This window comes from Micromesistius poutassou (genome assembly GCF_964030765.1).
Source record: "Micromesistius poutassou genome assembly, chromosome: 5".
Classification (NCBI taxonomy): Eukaryota; Metazoa; Chordata; class Actinopteri; order Gadiformes; family Gadidae; genus Micromesistius; species Micromesistius poutassou.
Window position 1 is genome coordinate 21,407,781 of NC_140275.1, and position 19,632 is coordinate 21,427,412.

At 45.9% G+C, this 19,632-nt stretch overlaps 1 protein-coding gene across 7 annotated transcripts in view; it reads right to left on the minus strand.

Annotated features, from left to right (window-relative positions):
• Positions 1-19,632, minus strand: part of c5 (complement component 5) — a 58,409-nt gene that overhangs the window by 27,347 nt on the left and 11,430 nt on the right. For 4 of the 7 annotated variants that reach the window (XM_084467662.1, XM_084467666.1, XM_084467663.1 and 1 more), the window contains exons 19-31: positions 19,518-19,586; positions 19,062-19,247; positions 18,408-18,485; positions 17,952-18,137; positions 17,389-17,457; positions 16,925-17,119; positions 16,271-16,348; positions 15,794-16,000; positions 15,276-15,338; positions 14,820-15,005; positions 14,257-14,325; positions 13,798-13,986; positions 11,775-11,837 (exon numbers count right to left, since the gene is read on the minus strand). In XM_084467662.1, the coding sequence (XP_084323788.1) occupies positions 11,775-11,837; positions 13,798-13,986; positions 14,257-14,325; positions 14,820-15,005; positions 15,276-15,338; positions 15,794-16,000; positions 16,271-16,348; positions 16,925-17,119; positions 17,389-17,457; positions 17,952-18,137; positions 18,408-18,485; positions 19,062-19,247; positions 19,518-19,586 (1,638 nt within the window). The remainder of the gene's footprint in view (positions 1-11,774; positions 11,838-13,797; positions 13,987-14,256; positions 14,326-14,819; positions 15,006-15,275; positions 15,339-15,793; positions 16,001-16,270; positions 16,349-16,924; positions 17,120-17,388; positions 17,458-17,951; positions 18,138-18,407; positions 18,486-19,061; positions 19,248-19,517; positions 19,587-19,632) is intronic. The other 3 variants (XM_084467661.1, XM_084467664.1, XM_084467665.1) reach the window with 3 other exon arrangements.

Consider the following 19,632-nt stretch of genomic DNA (forward strand, 5'->3'; position numbering starts at 1 on the left):
TTTATTGGCTTGCACACTGACTCAACAAATGAATGTTGAATGTTTGCTGACACTGATTTGACATGTTCTCCAACGAGAACCCGACAAGCACGCATGTGCCTTAAGGTCTTCCTTTTAAAATGCCTTTCCTGCATCAACTTTCTATAAATCCTGCCATTTATTTCATTAAGACTAAACCTAGGTGTGACCATTTTATTATTGCTTATTTATTATGTGAGGAGCGGTTAAAGCGCTAAATGTTTGAAAAGGCTTTTGTGTATGTGTGTGTGTGTGTGTGTGTGTGTGTGTGTGTATATATATATATACAGTATATATGATATGGACTTACATATTCTGTCTCGATGATGACCATGTTTCCTCTGAGCTCATAGTTCAAGATGGCAGGAATATCACCGTCCATAAACTAAACACATTGAGAGAAAAAAGACTGGTTTCCTGGAAAGCCAGAAGAATGGTGCCAGAGTGTGGATGCCTGTGTTGTGTGTGTGTCTGTGTGTGTGTGTGTGTGTGTATATGTACTGGTCTTAGTTCATGGAGGTTTGCTTGAACTCCGGTTGGAAGCTGAATCTCCAACACAGTCAGGCCAGACTCAACCTCAACCTCGTTTGGTGGGGGCCTGTATCTGTGGATGGATAAAAGGGTCACACCCATTGTGTTGAATTAAATCAACATTAAATTCAGCGGTTAAGCTTTCATAATGTTGCATTTTAAGCCGCACTGCATTTCATAACGCCTTAAAATTTTTTGCATTTTTGTGGTTAAAAAAATAGTTTTTAACCTGCAGTATGCAGTAAATAACATGTAAATACAGAATTGTTATAACAGCCACATGAATTCCTCGGCTTTTGCAGTCAGTAATATTGAACCCTCTTCACCAAATGGACGATAACCAAAGTCAGAACACACCGGTCCAGTACAGATCTTTCTTTTGTTTGCCTCTGGGAATTAACTCATTAACTTTTTTTCTCCCTTGGAAGTTCTCAGAAAGTAGCGTGTAGATCCATGTCTCTGCCATCTACGACTGTGTTCAATGTGAATTTAATTGATGTGATTGCAGGCCTACATCTATTCTTCTAGGTGTTCTAATGTAATGTAAGAGGATTTCCGTTCCCTGCTCCATCGTGGAGCGTTTACTTGACACAGATTCGCCGAGACTGCCGACCCATTGCAGCCGGGCTACGAGCCAGAGAGGGTCTGTGACTGACGAAAGGGACAGGGACTGTGTCTCAACAAATATCTTTTTCGCAGACTTCTTAATGGCTGTTGAAGTATAAACAGGCCAGTATTTCGCTGTGGCCAATGGTCTTGCGATGGCAGGGGTGTAATTTGGAAAGGGATTGTGCAGTTTGGGTGTTTAAAGGGCTTACTTGACACAGGCTGTCAGGGAATGATACAGGGTTCTGGTACCTGAGAGAGCAAGAATAACATTGCAATTTAGAGTGAATAATAATAATATTATATTAGCAGAGGGAGATAGACAGGCACCGAAGATGGCCAAATACTCACTTGCTTTGGATATTTCTATGTTGAAGTCAAAGTTACATTTCTGAAAGGATACTGTGGTCTGGTAATATACGGTTTTGAGCTGAAACAGAATGTGAATGAGTGAGTGAGTGAAGGGGTGGCGGAAGGACAGTCTGAATAAGTGATTGAGTGACCGGGCGTACCTTGACATGGGAGACACCGTTCCCATATCCCGTTGACACCGTGATGTCGCCATTGTTATGCACCTTGGAGGAAATGATAATGGTTAGCCCGCAACCTAGCAGCCGATACCATGAGATAAGTTCACATCGACGACTACGCTTCTCCACTGGATTTACTATGATTCGTGTACATTGACCGCAAAGGTCCTGACATACTTAATGAATGGAAATCTGCGTGTCAGCATCACCAGCACTCTTGACAGCCACCGATATAGTCACTGCGATGTGTGGGCTTGTCTGTTAATGACAGAGTGGTGGTGGGAGGAGATGCAACCGAGAATGTTGGTATCGTTGACCAATCGGAGGCAATGGTGTATCGGGGTGGTGAAATGGGGGGGCCTGCGTGGAGATGTGGCTCTCGGCCAGCTGAGCACCCTACACACAATGCGGTGATCCAAGCCCAACGCGGTGCCCTGATTAGGCCGCAAACCTGCAACCTTTTGTGACTGTGAGCTTCCCGATTTTGATTACATTTTAAGTATATCGGGGGCCTTTGACCTACTAGTCTACAGCGATGTGTTACGGGCACCTGTATGGGCGGGACCACGGGTATGTTTTCCCTGAGTTTAACGCGCGCGCTAATGTCCTTCCCCGAGACATGGATGTCCTGGTTGAGTTCGGCCCGGGTTATCTTCAGGCCGTACTCCGTGATGCCCTCCAGGGTCAACACCGTGTCCTGAGGACCCACAGACAGACAGGCAGGAAGTCAGACAGCAACAGAGACAAGCAAAGACGTCGACAGAAAAGCAATGAAAAGGGGAGAGAGAGTAACGGCAGACCAAAAGATTAAAAAGTACACGAATAGAGTAATAAATAAAGCCATAGTTAGAGACACCATGTTATAAAACGCAGTGACACATGGTTGGACAGACAGTCGGACGTGCAGGCAGGGATTCGGACAGACGGGCCGGTGGAAGAAGAGGTGAAGCCAGAGAATGGCAGATGGGTCAAGGCGCTGTCCGCTCTGTGTACCTCGGTGGAATAAAAGCCTCCTCCATAGTGCTGGTCCTGGGTCAGCCAGGTGACGATGGGCTTGACGTAGTGCAACCTCCCCTTTAAGTGAAGATCGGTTCAAGTTTAGCATTGATCACGAAGAGACGATAACAGGAAGTGAGTGTTCTGTTTTCCTGAGACGTGGCCCCGTGAAGGTCCGGTGTACCTTGAGCACAGCAGTGAGCAGGACATAGGCAGTGGTCGCCACCATCAAGCCACTGGCCTCGTCAGGCTGCTGCCAATCAGCCACGTTGGATTCCTGCCAATATCTCAGCTCCACTGGATTCCCTGTACACACACACACACACACACACACACACACACACACACACAGGATGCCATTGCTATTGTTTTACACACCCTGCTAGAGCACATAGAGCACATGGAGCACAGGAGCACATATGCAAGGCTTCTCTTTGTTGATTTTAGCTCAGCATTCAACACAACGTTGCCGAACAAGCTCCGTAACAAACGACATGGTCTTGGACTCAGCACCACATTATGCAACTGGATACTGGACTTTCTAACAAACCGCACACAGTATGTAAGGGTAGGCAAGTACACATCCTCCACGTTGACCATCAACACCGGGGCCCCCACGCGTTGTGTGCCCGCTTCTCTACACACTTTTCACATACGACTGCAGCTCTTCCTCCCCATCCCACCCATGTAATAAAATTTGCAGACGACACAACAGTGCTCGGCCTCATCACCAGTGAATGATGAGACTGCATACAGGCAAGAAGTCCAACTGCTGGCAGCATGCTGCAGCAGCAACAACCTGGCCCTCAACACAACAAAAAAACAAGGAAGTAATTGTGGATTTCTCATTGGGAATGAGGTGGTGGGGAGGGCCTCTAGTTTTAAGTTTTTAGGTGTGACTGTGTCGGAGGACCTGTCATGGGGGAGAAACATCGCCTCTGCCACAGCGAAGTTCCCAACAACGCCTCTACTTCCTCAGGAAGCTGAGATGGTCGAGACTGCCCCAGAGACTCGTGGTCAACTTCTACCAGACGTGTGCTGACCTACGGGTCACTGCTGTGGTTTTCCGGCTGCACCAGCGCAGAGAAGGAGGCCATACACAGAGTGGTTAGAGCCGCAGGGGAGATCATTGGGGTCATCCTTCCAGACATCGCGACACCTGTGTACACCTCCGGCTGCATGCGCCGAGTGAAAAACATCCTCCTGGACAATCTACATCCAGCACACCACCTTTTTCAACCAATGCCCTCTGGGAGAAGATATAGGTTCACCAGGGCCCAAACTAGCAGGCTGGCCAACAGTCTATATCCCCATGCAGTCAGGCTGCTAAATGGACAGTCTGCCCCCCCCCCACTCCCCATTGCACACCCCTCTGTGACATAATTGCCTCCCATACACCTCCATAACTGTGACCTGGACTGTGCATCACTGCAGAACGCTCAACAACCCCCCCCCCCCAGCAGCATGTATGTATCTATTTATTTATTTATTGCATTAAGCACTTTACTGGTTATGTGGAGTCTATGGGGTATTTATGAGACGTATGAGGAGTTATTATGTGTAAAGTACTGGGTGATTAATTAATTGATTCATGGGGATTAGATTACGTATAAATGTATAAATTGGTGGACAACTAAAACGACGTTGTCTGTGTTTTTGCTCCAACAACATTTCGTTGTTATTCTGTAACAATGACAAAATAAAACTGAACTGAACACACACACACACACACACACACACACGCGGTTCATTGAAGGGTACATTAGCTGTCATAGCATTCAGAGGCAAATCTGGTCACACACAGTCACAGAATGTTCCACACAAACACACACACACACACACACACACACTACCTTTCTCTCGGGCCAGTCCCTCCAGGCTGTCGAACAGCGTTGTGGCCATATCGTCGTCCGGGTCATAATATGTTAGGGCGTAAGTTGCAACTGCACGCACATACAAACTCTTCACATGAACGGCATGCTGGGAAATGTAGTCTGCAGCTTGCCTCATAGCATCACGCTGGGACTGAAGATAATCAAAAGGAGGAGAAGAAAATGGATGGAAGAAAATGTGCTTTTCCAACAGGGAAGAGAGTAGAGAGGAGCAGTGTGGGACTGGGGGGGGGGGGGGGGGGGGGAATGGAGGGGATCTCACTTGTTGCCGCAAAGATAGGTCTTTTATTTGTGTGGCCTTCTTCAAGCTGATCAGCACAAAGGATGTCAGGTAGACAGACTGGTCCTTGGGATCTGCTGCCTGCAACCAGAGCACAGCTGTCAGCACACCAGAAGACGTTATACAGTCACAGAGACGCACTCGTTCACTGTGTGTGACCAGATTGTGTGTGTGTGTGTGTGTGTGTGTGTGTGTGTGTGCTCATGACCTACTGTCCTCAGGGCTGTAATACACATATGTATATACCATCTGTCTCATTAATAACATAATACGGTGAAAACAATAATAATAAGGACATGTTTTTACATAGCATATCATGCTATTTTCCACTCCCTATGCAGCCCTGTTTCACTGAACCTCTGGCTTTATTGTACATGGATCCTTCAGCACTCAGCACATCCGTTATATGTCCGTTATGTCCGTTATTTGTATTATTTGTATTATTGTATTTTATTGTATTTTCCACTACTGTTGTCTTCATTTCTTTATTTGCACTATCGTCTTTGCTCTTTGCTGCTATAACACTGCAGATTTCCCCACTGTGGGACTAATAAAGGATTATCTTATCTTATCTCATCTTATCCTATCCTCTAGGCTGCACCTTACTCAGTCGTCCTCTCTTCATATACATTAATAATATGCAATACAAAATATTGTATCTAAAACCCATTTGTTTACATGAAGAACACAGCACACAGAGCAGATTTTAAAGAGACATACAGGTCTGTGCTGGACGTATTCCTGATGTTCATGGGTAATAATGTGTAAACAATGACGCCTGTGTTCTGAAAGCCAACACTCAACAGCACAAACTAACTTTTCAAACATATTTCAAACATATGTTGAAAATATGAAAATAACACATGACTTTGACCTATTTGACGTGGACCACTACAACGTGAGCAATTTTAGACACATTGAGATCACTGTAGATGCTATTAAGAAAGAGTAGGATTAAGCAGCTGCTACCAACACGTTTAGCCATGCATCTGTTTGAAATGCCATCTCAACAATGCATAAACCATGTTCTGCTACTGGCTGCCATAACAGAGCCAAAGTGTAAAGTGACAATGTCTTCTGTGCCGTATTGGTAGCCGTTTCTTAAACGGTTTTCTAGACGTTTAGACGTTCCTTGTTAAATGTTTTTTTTATGATTACACAGGGAAAAGTCAGTCTCTTTCATTCTCATGTCTCTTAAACACTCTCTAAGGACACATGAACTAAGGTACTACTGTGAGGTAAAGAGGCTGCCACACACCACTCGTTTGGAATCCACGGCCAGCTCTCTGAAGGAGCCGTCTCCACTCTGGGCGTCCCTGATGAGCCAGTCCACAGCCTCTCCTACAGATGTGTAGTCCACCCTGACCACATCCTTCAGCAGACCCAATGTGTTGACCACCTTGGCGGTCAACCTGTAAGTCCGACAGACAGACAGACGGACAGACGGACAGACGGACGGACAGACGGACAGACGGATAGACGGACGGACGGACAGACAGACGGACGAACAGACAGACAGACAGACAGACGGACGAACAGACAGACAGACAGACAGACAGACGGACGGACAGACAGACAGACAGACAGACAGAAGGACAGACGGACAGAAGGACAGACGGACAGACGGACAAACGGACAGACAGAAGGACAGACGGACAGACAGAAGGACAGACGGACAGGCATGCTGAATAAGGGGAAATCAGACTTCAGACAGAAAACAGAAAGCAGGTTTTCGAGAGCTTTGGAATATTGCGATGCTTGGAATGGGATAACACCAGTTTGTAAAGAGATGGTAGTTTAATTGTATATGATGGTAATTATTATTCGTTTTTTAATAATAATAATAATTATTATTATTATTATAATTTTGTAGCATGATCTGACCGTGTGCTTGGCTTTCCTTTCTTCAAGAAGCTGTAAGAAGGTTTATCCTTGACTTTGAAGGACAACACATTGACCACACCTATGGATGGATATACACACACACACACACACACACACACACACACACACACACACACACACACACACACACACAGACACAGACACACACACACACACACACACACATTAATATATATAAAACCCCATAGGTAGAAACCCAACAACAGATGGACAGACAGACGGACACTGCGGGCTTTACCCTCTTTGATCCTCCTCTTTAGCTTTGATTTGTTCTCCTGGACATCCTGCCCCAGAACGTTCCAGCAGTCGTTCCCCTCCAGGTAGCGGTAGACCTGGATGAGGGGGAGGAGCCCGTCCAGTCCCGCTTCTGCGGATCCCAAGGGCCGACGGATGAGCTTCCCCAAGCCCTCCGGCTCCAGTATCACAGACAGCATCTCACCCATGATCTCCCCTGGACAACAGGGGCACAGCCAACGCTTGGTGAGTCCGCCAGTAGACTATAGCAGATGCTCTTCAAAGTGCTGCAGGTAAGACTTAAAGCGATAGTCTGTTTTTTTGCACTTTATTTTGCCTTATTTTCAGGTTTTTTTTTACTATGAAATAGATCGGTTCCGGTGTTAACTTCGCCGAAAGTCTGTGTTTGGAGAAGTTTAGGTTTTTTTTCTAGCCCCCGTCAGACCCAAATGTACAGGTCGATGGGCATGAAACGTCGGTCCTACAGCAACATTAAACGTTTGTTTGCAAATTGCTCTAAATTTTGAATTTAGAGCAAAGTATGCTCAAAGTGCAAAAAACCGGACTATCCCATTAAGAGCTATTCTTTGAGCATGATTTCTTAGAAATACCAGGCCATCCATCTGTTATAAGTGAGTGAAATGCTCTGTGAGAATATCTGTCACAAGATGACTGCGGCAGGCTCTTGGATTGTAGCTCTGGTCTGGCCCTGGTGGTTCTGACCAACCAGGGCCTCTCCTCCATAATTGGTTCATAGCTGCGTTAATGTACCTCGGTTGAATTGCATTCGTTGCATTCGAGTGAATGCAACAGATTTTTTTGGTTTATCGAAAAAACATCTTGCTTTTTCTGGCCTCTAGAACGCTCTACAAATCACACCGACAGCGACTTTAAAGGAAGAGACGTAGCCTACCATTGATGGAGAGGAGTCGCTCTACAGGGGAGTCCGGGACCAGGTTGGGAAGAGGTCTATTCTTAAGCAGCACTCTTTTCTTCTCCGAGCCTGTGTTGTCATCAAAGAAACACATGGTTCTAGATATCAGTGTGTTTGCTTTCCATTGAAACAGATGGTTCTAGATGTCTCTGTGCGTATGAGCTGACCATATATGCTCTTAGGGTCCAGCCTTCCCCCAGAGAAGATCTCCTGTCTAACACCTTCGGGCTGTTAAAACAAGGACAAATGTTATATCCATCTATCCATCCACCCATTTACCCATCTATTTATCTGTGTCTGTCTGTCTGTCTGTCTGTCTGTCTGTCATACCACCACACGGAGCTTCTTCTTCACGATGTCTCTGGGTGCCCGTGGTCTGTCCCTGGTCCACAGGGTGAATGTCAGCGTGTGCTCCCCGGGCTTCAGGCCCAGCAGGGTGAAGGGGCCCCCTCTCCCCACTCCAGAACCAGAGAGATAGGTCCACACGCACGCCGTGGTCCGCAGGCCACTGTCTCCCTCAGACTGCGAGTGGAGCAGGCAGAACTCTGGCCCCACCGTCAGGGTTACACAGTACTGGGAAGGATCCAGAACAAACAGCTGACATCTTTGCTCCAGGGCCGTATTCTTCTGGTCAACCCCTCATTCCTCTGGTCCACCTCTTCTAGTTCTGGTTCACTCTGATACTTCTGGTTCACTCTGATACTTCTGGTTCACTCTGATACTTCTGGTTCACTCTGATACTTCTGGTTCACTCTGATACTTCTGGTTCACTCTGATACTTCTGGTTCACTCTGATACTTCTGGTTCACTCTGATACTTCTGGTTCACTCTGATACTTCTGGGCCATGCATCCTTAATGAGTCTGACTAATTGGTTCCTTGACAGGAGCTGTGCCTCTTTCTTGACACTTCTCAGAGTACCTCGCATGCATTTATCTTTTGTTTTCCTGCAATTGCAATGTGTGGTGTACTTGTGAGCTGTGACTTGTGGTTGTTGTGGTTGTTACCTGTATGGGTTCAATGTTCTCATTATAAACAGAGCCCAGCAGGTCCAGCTGTTCTCCCCGGACCAGCTGGTAGGGCAGAGGAATGTTGACACTAACCGGAAGACTGACTGATACCTGCACACGATCCTGCACACAGATACCTACCACACACACACACACACACACACACACACACGCGCACACACACCCGTTGACACACATTACCCAACAGGCCAAACATAAGAGTTTATATACACAACAACACTATCACATAATCATTTCAGTACCACACACGACCAGTGCAGACACAGTACAAACACACAATGGCTTCAATACACCACACGACAAACAGCAGCCCAGATGCATAACAAGACCAACAAACAACCACCCATTGTTCCCCAGAAAATCCCGGTGTGAGGTCAGAGGTCATTGGGCCTGGGGAGAAGGAGGTGTTGAGAAGGAGAGCCAGGAGGAGTTGATGAGAACATACTGACCGTTCTGGAACATTCCAACAGCAGTGAGCTGCCAGGTGGTGAGGGAGTCTGGTAGGCTTATGTTCACTGACAATCGGTGGTCTCTGAACACAAACACATGCACCTCCAACAATCAGATTAATCCATCAACGGTGTGGTAGTTTACATTTAATAGCTGTCATTTTTAAGAAACGCCTATTCATATTTTAGAACACTCCTCTTTTCCGTCTTTTCTTCTTTTCTTTATTCTTTATTTCAAGGATAGCCCCTTGAGATGTACCATCTCATTTTCGAGGGGGTCCTCCGTCTCATGGACTACTTTTCCACACAATGCTCCAAGCCACTGTCCAGTCAGCTACGCATTCTGGTTCGGCGTGATGGGACAGAAGATCTTAACTGAATGTGTTGCTCAGTGGGTAGCCATGTGCAAAGCCCTGCTGCAGGAACTACTTCTACTGCTACTATGACTACTAATGATATTACTGTCACTACAGCCAGGTCAACCACTACCACTATGAAAATACTTCTTTATATTGCTAATAATGAGAGTGATCATATTTGAAATGACCAACTTAAACAGACCATTTAAAGCGTCCACTACTACTACACACTAGGAGGACAGAGTGAGACCAGGCGTGTCCTCACCTGACGGGCTGGACCTCCCACAGCCAGCTCTCTGGGAAGAAACTTCTGACTGAAGGGGCCATGTCAAAGTCAGAGCCCATACCTACACACAAACACACACATACACACACACACACACACACACACACACACACACACACACACACACACACACACACACAGCAAAACACACACACACACACACACACACACACACACACACACACACACACACACACACACACACACACACACACACACAGCAAACACACACACACACACACACACACACACACACACACACACACACACACACACACACACACACACACACACACAGCAAAACACACACACACACACACACACACACACATTAATAATGACCAATTCCTTATAATTAATGTAGTAGGCTGATTACGTATTATAGACATAGAATAATTAGGATGTTAGTTTGGAGTAGTTAAACATTTCTAGGTAACCCAACAGTAACCCACAGCAGAACCTATACTAGTGCCTCAGTTTTACCTTAGGTTTCCCAGTATCCTAGTATTAAAATAGGTGCAGTATTACAGTACCCTAGTATTAAGATAGGTGCAGTATTACAGTACCCTAGTATTAAGATAGGTGCAGTATTACTAGTACCCTGATAGCGCACCTAGATGCTAGGCTCGATGTGACCTGCGAGAGATCATGAGGCCATATGAGACAATGATTGTTTGTTGCTAGCTGCCATTCTCCAAGTTTTTACGTTTCCACCTGCACCAGCGACTTCTGCTCGCCCCACTGTTTGAATCACGTTGTGTTTTTATTGAGCTTCATGCATTTGACCACTGGACAATGCTATGGATCTGAATGCATGACAACAGTGAGACTCAAATCACACACTTCTATCAAAACAAAGTGGAGTGAGCAAACGTTGCTGATTGCAGCTATAAACATGAACACATACCAGATGTATGTACGTTAGGTATGTCAATGTCTGTGTTTTTACTTTGGATGAACAAACCTCTCCAAATCCCTCACATGTTTTTAGGATGAAGGCTACCAGTGATGCTAAATAACTGGTTAGTTTAGACAGCGGGGGAAATGTAAATCAGACCAATTAAACGGCGTTCTGAACCTGTGATATTTTGTGCCAATTTCATTATCTACTAACAGTAATGGGCTGTTCAATTCCTCTGCTTTCATGATTTGTATAAAATACCTATCCCCCAAAAATAATTATGGGATAGTGTTATTGATGCAATTCTTTCTCAAGGCATAATGATGCTCAAAGATGAGGCCTCTATTTTATGTGCCAACATTATGGATCTGATCCAATATTAGATGTACAGTATATATAAACAAATGAGTCACACTGACTTCTGGAATATTTGAGGTCTTCCGGGAGGCTTTCCAAGCTGCGTTCGCAGCAGTCCTGGAAGGCTTTCCTGCAGCGCTGGAACGCTTTACCAATTGATTGGATAGCAAACTGCTCACAGGTCACACTGTTGGGAATGTAGCCCAGACCCCTCCTGCAGCAAATGCCTGCGTTTCCATGACCAGCCACTGGAAACGCATACAAGCACCCAAACAATACACACATGAACAATCACATACATGCCCACGCTCACACACAATACACTCACTACCCACCATCACGATCCTTAGCCTATGAATTGCATATTCTGTCAAAGCAAAGGGATGCTACCCTTTCATTCATGAGTGTGTGTTGCAGTATACACTTGTTTTACTACATTCATATAGAGAGGTGGAAGAGCCCTTACCCAATTCATTTTTCTGCACCTCTGTGAGAGATCTCTTTGCTCGAACTGAACCTGGGCGGAAACCTGCGCACACACAAACACACACCTCCCTGTGACTGCGTACAGGTGTTTATAGCACGTCTCAAAACGTTTCACAGGTTCTAAATGTGTTACTTTAACACAATTAAAAAGGCAACGGTAGTGCTCACGCCAAAGCTCAGCTATTCTTTCTGGGCTACTAACACCTTCAATGTCAAAGGGGTGTTTTATTGTTATTCATTACTTTGACCTCTTTCCAGAAGTCAGTAAGGTTGTTGTTCTGTAGCTTTTTGGCAAGCGAGTCTGCTCTCATTGTGTTTTGATTTTTCTTGATAAAATGGAATGAGGGAGCCCCGGTGGCGCACTGGGCTAAGGCGCATATCATATTAGGCACAGTCCTAATCGCAGACACCCAGGATTGAATCCAGCCTGGGTCATTTACTGCATGTCCTCCCCTCTGTCTCCCTCTCTATCTCTCTCTATAATACAGCTAAAAAAATAAAACAGAGTGCGTACATATTGGCTTTGGTTAGACAGCGGCTAGTGTAAATCTGATCTAAGGAAGGACATTCTGCACCTGTCAATTATTGTTGCGTTATTGACTGTTGCTAAGCATAATTGTCCGCTGTCAAGGAAAGTGATTTTTCTGCCTCTGATTCACGTCTTTCGTATCACTCCACAAGTAGTCCGGTGACTTATCACCCCCAGCGTATTCGGTTGCTAAGTGACGTCAACGTCTTCGGCGGACTATTTCTCTGCTGGTCAACACTATGAATGGTAACAAATAAATTGTAAAACGACACACTGTGAAGTTATTTTTTTTGTTTTGGCAAGTAGCCGTGTAATAAGCGGGATAATGTACAGAACACCGTCGTTATCGAAAATAAGCCCCTTCAGGGCGAATCAAGACCCCTCCGCTTCGCGTTGGGGTCCGGTTCGCCCTGCCGTGGCTTACTTTCCCGATAATGACCTGCGTTCTATACATTATCCCTTACATAAATGGCTTATAGATTCATCAAATGTTATTGTAACAAAGACCATTGCTAAACGCAACCTAGATGGCTGCCACACTACACCTATAGGTGACATCTATTGGGCTCCTGCAGAAAAAGACCACAGGGTGATGGTGTTCAAATCCACTTTTTTGTAGAAGTTTGCAGGCAATACATGACCTGGTGCGCCCTGTTGTCATGCAGGAGATCTCTCTGAGTGTGTGTGGTGATGGCTGGTTTAACCTGTGCACACTAATAACTCAATGTGCAACAGGTGTGCGGCCTCACCCAGTCTCAAGCCGTTTCTCAATACCAAGTACGCGGACTACGTTCTCGCGGACTTGGAAGTACGTACTTGGCAAGTCCGGACTTTCAAGTACGGACTTCCGAGAACGCGAGTACGCACTCTGCAATTGGAACAGCAGCGGACTCGATGATGCATTCTGGGATATTTAACGGTCCCAAGTCCACACGAGTCACCTCCGATGCATCCTCGGTAGAACGGCCTCATCGAGAACGCATCGAGAACACTTCCGGGTTTTACGACAGTACTCGCGTACTCGCGTACTTGGAATTGGAACAGTGCTTGGGCTACCACTGATGACGTTTATCGAGAACGCAAATACACGAGAACACACGAGAACGCGAATTGAGAAACGGCCTCAGAGTCCGATCAGACTCTGGTCAGGTGAGGCTGCCTAAACAGCCATGATCCACACACAAACTGCCACAGACATGATTTCTATAAAATACCTTTCACCCAAAAATCGATATGTGACGTCATTATTTTTATTGTTATTGATGAAATTCTTTCTGCAGGACAAATTATGCAAAAATAACCTGCATTAAATGTTCCAAGCAGAGCCGGTACTATATGTAAGCCATGTAAGAGATGGCTTGGGCTGTAATGGGGCCCCTCCAAGTAGGACGTGGCTTAGGGCCCCCAGAAGCAGCCCTGGTTCCTGCGTAACTTTGGGTTGATTTGGTTGGATAAAAAAACGAGTCGGACTTACCCGGTCGGGAATATCGGAAATCTCCTGTGATGTGTGCCAAGCTGCGTTGGCAGCAGTCCTGGAAGGCTTTCCTGCAGCGCGGGTACACTTGACGAATTGATTGGATAGCAAACTGCTCACAGGTCACACTGTTGGGAATGTAGCCCAGACCCCTCCTGCAACACTTGCCTACGTTTCCATGACCAGCCACTGGAAATGCATACAAGCACCCAAACAATACACACATGAACAATCACATACATGCTCACGCACACACACAATACGCACACTACCCACCATCATGATCCTTAGCCTATGAATTGCATATTCTGTCAAAGCAAAGGGATGCAACCCTTTCATTCATGAGTGAGTCTTGCAATATACACTTGTTTTACTTTGACAGCAAGGAAGGGATTGTCATGGCATCACATGATGATCTGTAATGGCTACGTTCATATAGAGAGGTGGAAGAGCCCTTACCCAATTCATTTTCCTGAGCCTCTGTGAGAGATCTCTTTGCTCGAATAGCAGGAGCCGTTTGGGGGGGAGCTGCCAAATGGGAGAAATGTACTGACATCTCAAAACGTTTCACAGGCCACAATCGAAGGACCCTCAATGACACACCCCTAACATATGATCTCTCGGTCGCGTCCATCAACATCAACCGCTGGCCTGACGGAGCCCCACACATCCAAACACACACACTGGCATTGATCAATCAATGGCAGGGCGTTCTGCACCTGTGATGTTTTGTGCCGGTGTCTGTTAAATTCATCTAAAGTCATCATTTGTGTAAAACCCGATTCAACCAAGAATAAGTCTGGAACATCGTTATTGGTGCAATTGTTTCTGCAGGAACAACGCATTGAATGTTTCAAGCAGAGCCATTTCTAGCTATAAGCTGCAGTATGTGAGAGATGGCTTTGCTGTAATGGGGCCCCCAAGTAGGATGTAACTTAGGGCCCCTAGAGGTCAGAAGCAGCCCTGGTTCCTGCGTTACTTTTGGTTGAATTGGTTTGGATGAAGAAATTAGTCTCACTAACCTCTGGAATATGTGATATCTTCTGGGAGGCTTGCCAACTTGCGTTCGCAGCAGTCCTGGAAGGCTTTCCTGCAGCGCGGGTACGCTTCACGAACTGATTGGATAGCAAACTGCTCACAGGTCACACTGTTGGGAATGTAACCCAGACCCTTCTTGCAGCACCTGCCTGCGCTGCCATGACCAGCCACTGGAAACGCATACAAGCACCCAAACAATACACACATGAACAATCACATACATGCCCACGCACACACACAATACGCACACTACCCACCATCATGATCCTTAGCCTATGAATTGCATATTCTGTCAAAGCAAAGGGATGCTACCCTTTCATTCATGAGTGAGTCTTGCAATATACACTTGTTTTACTTTGACAGCAAGGAAGGGATTGTCATGGCATCACATGATGATATGTAATGGCTACGTTCATATAGAGAGGTGGAAGAGCCCTTACCCAATTCATTTTCCTGAGCCTCTGTGAGAGATCTCTTTGCGCGCACTGAACCTAGATCAAATCCTGCACACACACAAATACACACCTCCCTGTGACTGCGTACAGGTGTTTATAGCACATCTCAAAACCTTTCACAGGTCACAATCGAATGACATTCAACGAGTCCCCCAGCGCCAGAGTCCAATCAGACTCTGGTCAGGTGAGGCAGCTTAAACCAGCCATGATCCACACACTCTCCCAAAGTCATGATTTTTTTTTAAAACACATTTCACCCAAAAATACCTCTGTGACATCACTTTTGATGCAAGTCTTTCTGCAGGAATAATGATGCACAAAAACCCTGCATTGAATGTTCCAAGCAGAGCCATTTCTATATATAAGTCATTTAAGAGATGGCTTGGGCTGTAATGGGGCCGCAAAGTCGGATGTGACTTTGGCCCCCAGAGGTCAGAAGCAGCCCTGGTTCCTGCATAACTTTTGGTTGAATTGGTTTGGATGAAGAAATTAGTGTCACTAACCATCAGTCGCCATATATCGTCCCGCGGAATGATTGATATCTTCTGGGAGGCTTGCCAACTTGCGTTGGCAGCAGTCCTGGAAGGCTTTCCTGCAGCGCGGGTACGCTTCACGAACTGATTGGATAGCAAACTGCTCACAGGTCACACTGTTGGGAATGTAGCCCAGACCCTGCCTGCAGCAAATGCCTGCGCCTCCATAACCAGCCACTGGAAACGCATACAAGCACCCAAACAATACACACATGAACAATCACATACATGCCCACGCACACACACAATACACACACTACCCACCATCATGATCCTTAGCCTATGAATTGCATATTCTGTCAAAGCAAAGGGATGCTACCCTTTCATTCATGAGTGAGTCTTGCAATATACACTTGTTTTACTTTGACAGCAAGGAAGGGATTGTCATGGCATCACATGATGATCTGTAATGGCTACGTTCATATAGAGAGGTGGAAGAGCCCTTACCCAATTCATTTTCCTGAGCCTCTGTGAGAGATCTCTTTGCTCGAATAGCAGGAGCCGGTTGGGGGGGAGCTTCCATAACTGCGCACACACAAATACACACCTCCCTGTGACTGCGTACAGGTGTTTATAGCGCATCTCAAAACGCATGACATTCGATGACACACCCATCAACATGAACCGCTGGCCTGACGGAGCTCCACGCGTCCAAACACACACGCTGACGTTAATGTATCCACGTATCAACGTCATCGTCCCTTCATTGGGACGTGGAAGGTTAAACTAAAAGGCACTTTGAGTTCACAAAAACAACGCAACCTGAGTTTGGAGCAGAGTAGAACGTTTACTTGTGTTTTCTCTCAATAATGGTCTTATTTTAGTAACAGTTACAAAATGGCAAAGAATACTATGTTGAACATCATATAACACACATTATCACGTTTGAAACAAAGCAAAAACAATTCTGGGTTCAATAATCACCCCTTTAACATTGTATTCTGGATGCTCCTTCTCTTGGTTTAATTTTGTTCACCGGAAAAAGGAGATGTAGGATCCCAAGTAGGACGTAACTTAGGGCCCCTAGAGGTCAGAAGCAGCCCTGGTTCCTGCGTAACTTTTGGTTGAATTGGTTTGGATGAAGAAATTAGTCTCACTAACCTTTGGAATATGTGATGTGATGTATATCTTCTGGGAGGCTTGCCAACTTGCGTTGGCAGCAGTCCTGGAAGGCTTTCCTGCAGAGCGGGAACGCTTCACGAACTGATTGGATAGCAAACTGCTCACAGGTCACACTGTTGGGAATGTAGCCCAGACCCTTCTTGCAGCACTTGCCTACGTTTCCATGACCAGCCACTGGAAATGCATACAAGCACCCAAACAATACACACATGAACAATCACATACATGCTCACGCTCACACACAATACGCACACTACCACCATCATGATCCTTAGCCTATGAATTGCATATTCTGTCAAAGCAAAGGGATGCTACCCTTTCATTCACGCGTGAGTCTTGCAATATACACTTGTTTTACTTTGACAGCAAGGAAGGGATTGTCATGGCATCACATGATGATCTGTAATGGCTACGTTCATATAGAGAGGTGGAAGAGCCCTTACCCAATTCATTTTCCTGAGCCTCTGTGAGAGATCTCTTTGCTCGAATAGCAGGAGCCGTTTGGGGGGGAGCTGCCAAATGGGAGAAATGTACTGACATCTCAAAACGTTTCACAGGCCACAATCGAAGGACCCTCAATGACACACCCCTAACATATGATCTCTCGGTCGCGTCCATCAACATCAACCGCTGGCCTGACGGAGCTCCACACGTCCAAACACACACACTGGCATTGATCAATCAATGGCAGGGCGTTCTGCACCTGTGATGTTTTGTGCCGGTGTCTGTTAAATTAATCTAAAGTCATCATTTGTGTAAAACCCGGTTCAACCAAGAATAAGTCTGGAACATCGTTATTGGTGCAATTGTTTCTGCAGGAACAACGCATTGAATGTTTCAAGCAGAGCCATTTCTAGCTATAAGCTGCAGTATGTGAGAGATGGCTTTGCTGTAATGGGGCCCCCAAGTAGGATGTAACTTAGGGCCCCTAGAGGTCAGAAGCAGCCCTGGTTCCTGCGTTACTTTTGGTTGAATTGGTTTGGATGAAGAAATTAGTCTCACTAACCTCTGGAATATGTGATATCTTCTGGGAGGCTTGCCAACTTGCGTTCGCAGCAGTCCTGGAAGACTTTCCTGCAGCGCGGGTACGCTTCACGAACTGATTGGATAGCAAACTGCTCACAGGTCACACTGTTGGGAATGTAACCCAGACCCTTTCTGCAGCAAATGCCTGCGCCGCCATGACCAGCCACTGGAAACGCATACAAGCACCCAAACAATACACACATGAACAATCACATACATGCCCACGCTCACACACAATACGCACACTACCCACCATCATGATCCTTAGCCTATGAATTGCATATTCTGTCAAAGCAAAGGGATGCTACCCTTTCATTCACGCGTGAGTCTTGCAATATACACTTGTTTTACTTTGACAGCAAGGAAGGGATTGTCATGGCATCACATGATGATCTGTAATGGCTACGTTCATATAGAGAGGTGGAAGAGCCCTTACCCAATTCATTTTCCTGAGCCTCTGTGAGAGATCTCTTTGCTCGAATAGCAGGAGCCGGTTGGGGGGGAGCTTCCATAACTGCGCACACACAAATACACACCTCCCTGTGACTGCGTACAGGTGTTTATAGCGCATCTCAAAACGCATGACATTCGATGACACACCCATCAACATGAACCGCTGGCCTGACGGAGCTCCACACGTCCAAACACACACACTGGCGTTAATGTATCCACGTATCAACGTCATCGTCCCTTCATTGGGACGTGGAAGGTTAAACTAAAAGGCACTTTGAGTTCACAAAAACAACGCAACCTGAGTTTGGAGCAGAGTAGAACGTTTACTTGTGTTTTCTCTCAATAATGGTCTTATTTTAGTAACAGTTACAAAATGGCAAAGAATACTATGTTGAACATCATATAACACACATTATCACGTTTGAAACAAAGCAAAAACAATTCTGGGTTCAATAATCACCCCTTTAACATTGTATTCTGGATGCTCCTTCTCTTGGTTTAATTTTGTTCACCGGAAAAAGGAGATGTAGGATCCCAAGTAGGACGTAACTTAGGGCCCCTAGAGGTCAGAAGCAGCCCTGGTTCCTGCGTAACTTTTGGTTGAATTGGTTTGGATGAAGAAATTAGTGTCACTAACCTCTGGAATATGTGATATCTTCTGGGAGGCTTGCCAACTTGCGTTTGCAGCAGTCCTGGAAGACTTTCCTGCAGAGCGGATACGCTTCACGAACTGATTGGATAGCAAACTGCTCACAGGTCACACTGTTGGGAATGTAGCCCAGACCCTGCCTGCAGCAAATGCGTGCGCCTCCATAACCAGCCACTGGAAACACATACAAGCACCCAAACAATACACACATGAACAATCACATACATGCCCACGCACACACACAATACGCACACTACCCACCATCATGATCCTTAGCCTATGAATTGCATATTCTGTCAAAGCAAAGGGATGCTACCCTTTCATTCACGTGTGAGTCTTTCAATATACACTTGTTTTACTTTGACAGCAAGGAAGGGATTGTCATGGCATCACATGATGATCTGTAATGGCTACGTTCATATAGAGAGGTGGAAGAGCCCTTACCCAATTCATTTTCCTGAGCCTCTGTGAGAGATCTCTTTGCTCGAATAGCAGGAGCCGTTTGGGGGGGAGCTGCCAAATGGGAGAAATGTACTGACATCTCAAAACGTTTCACAGG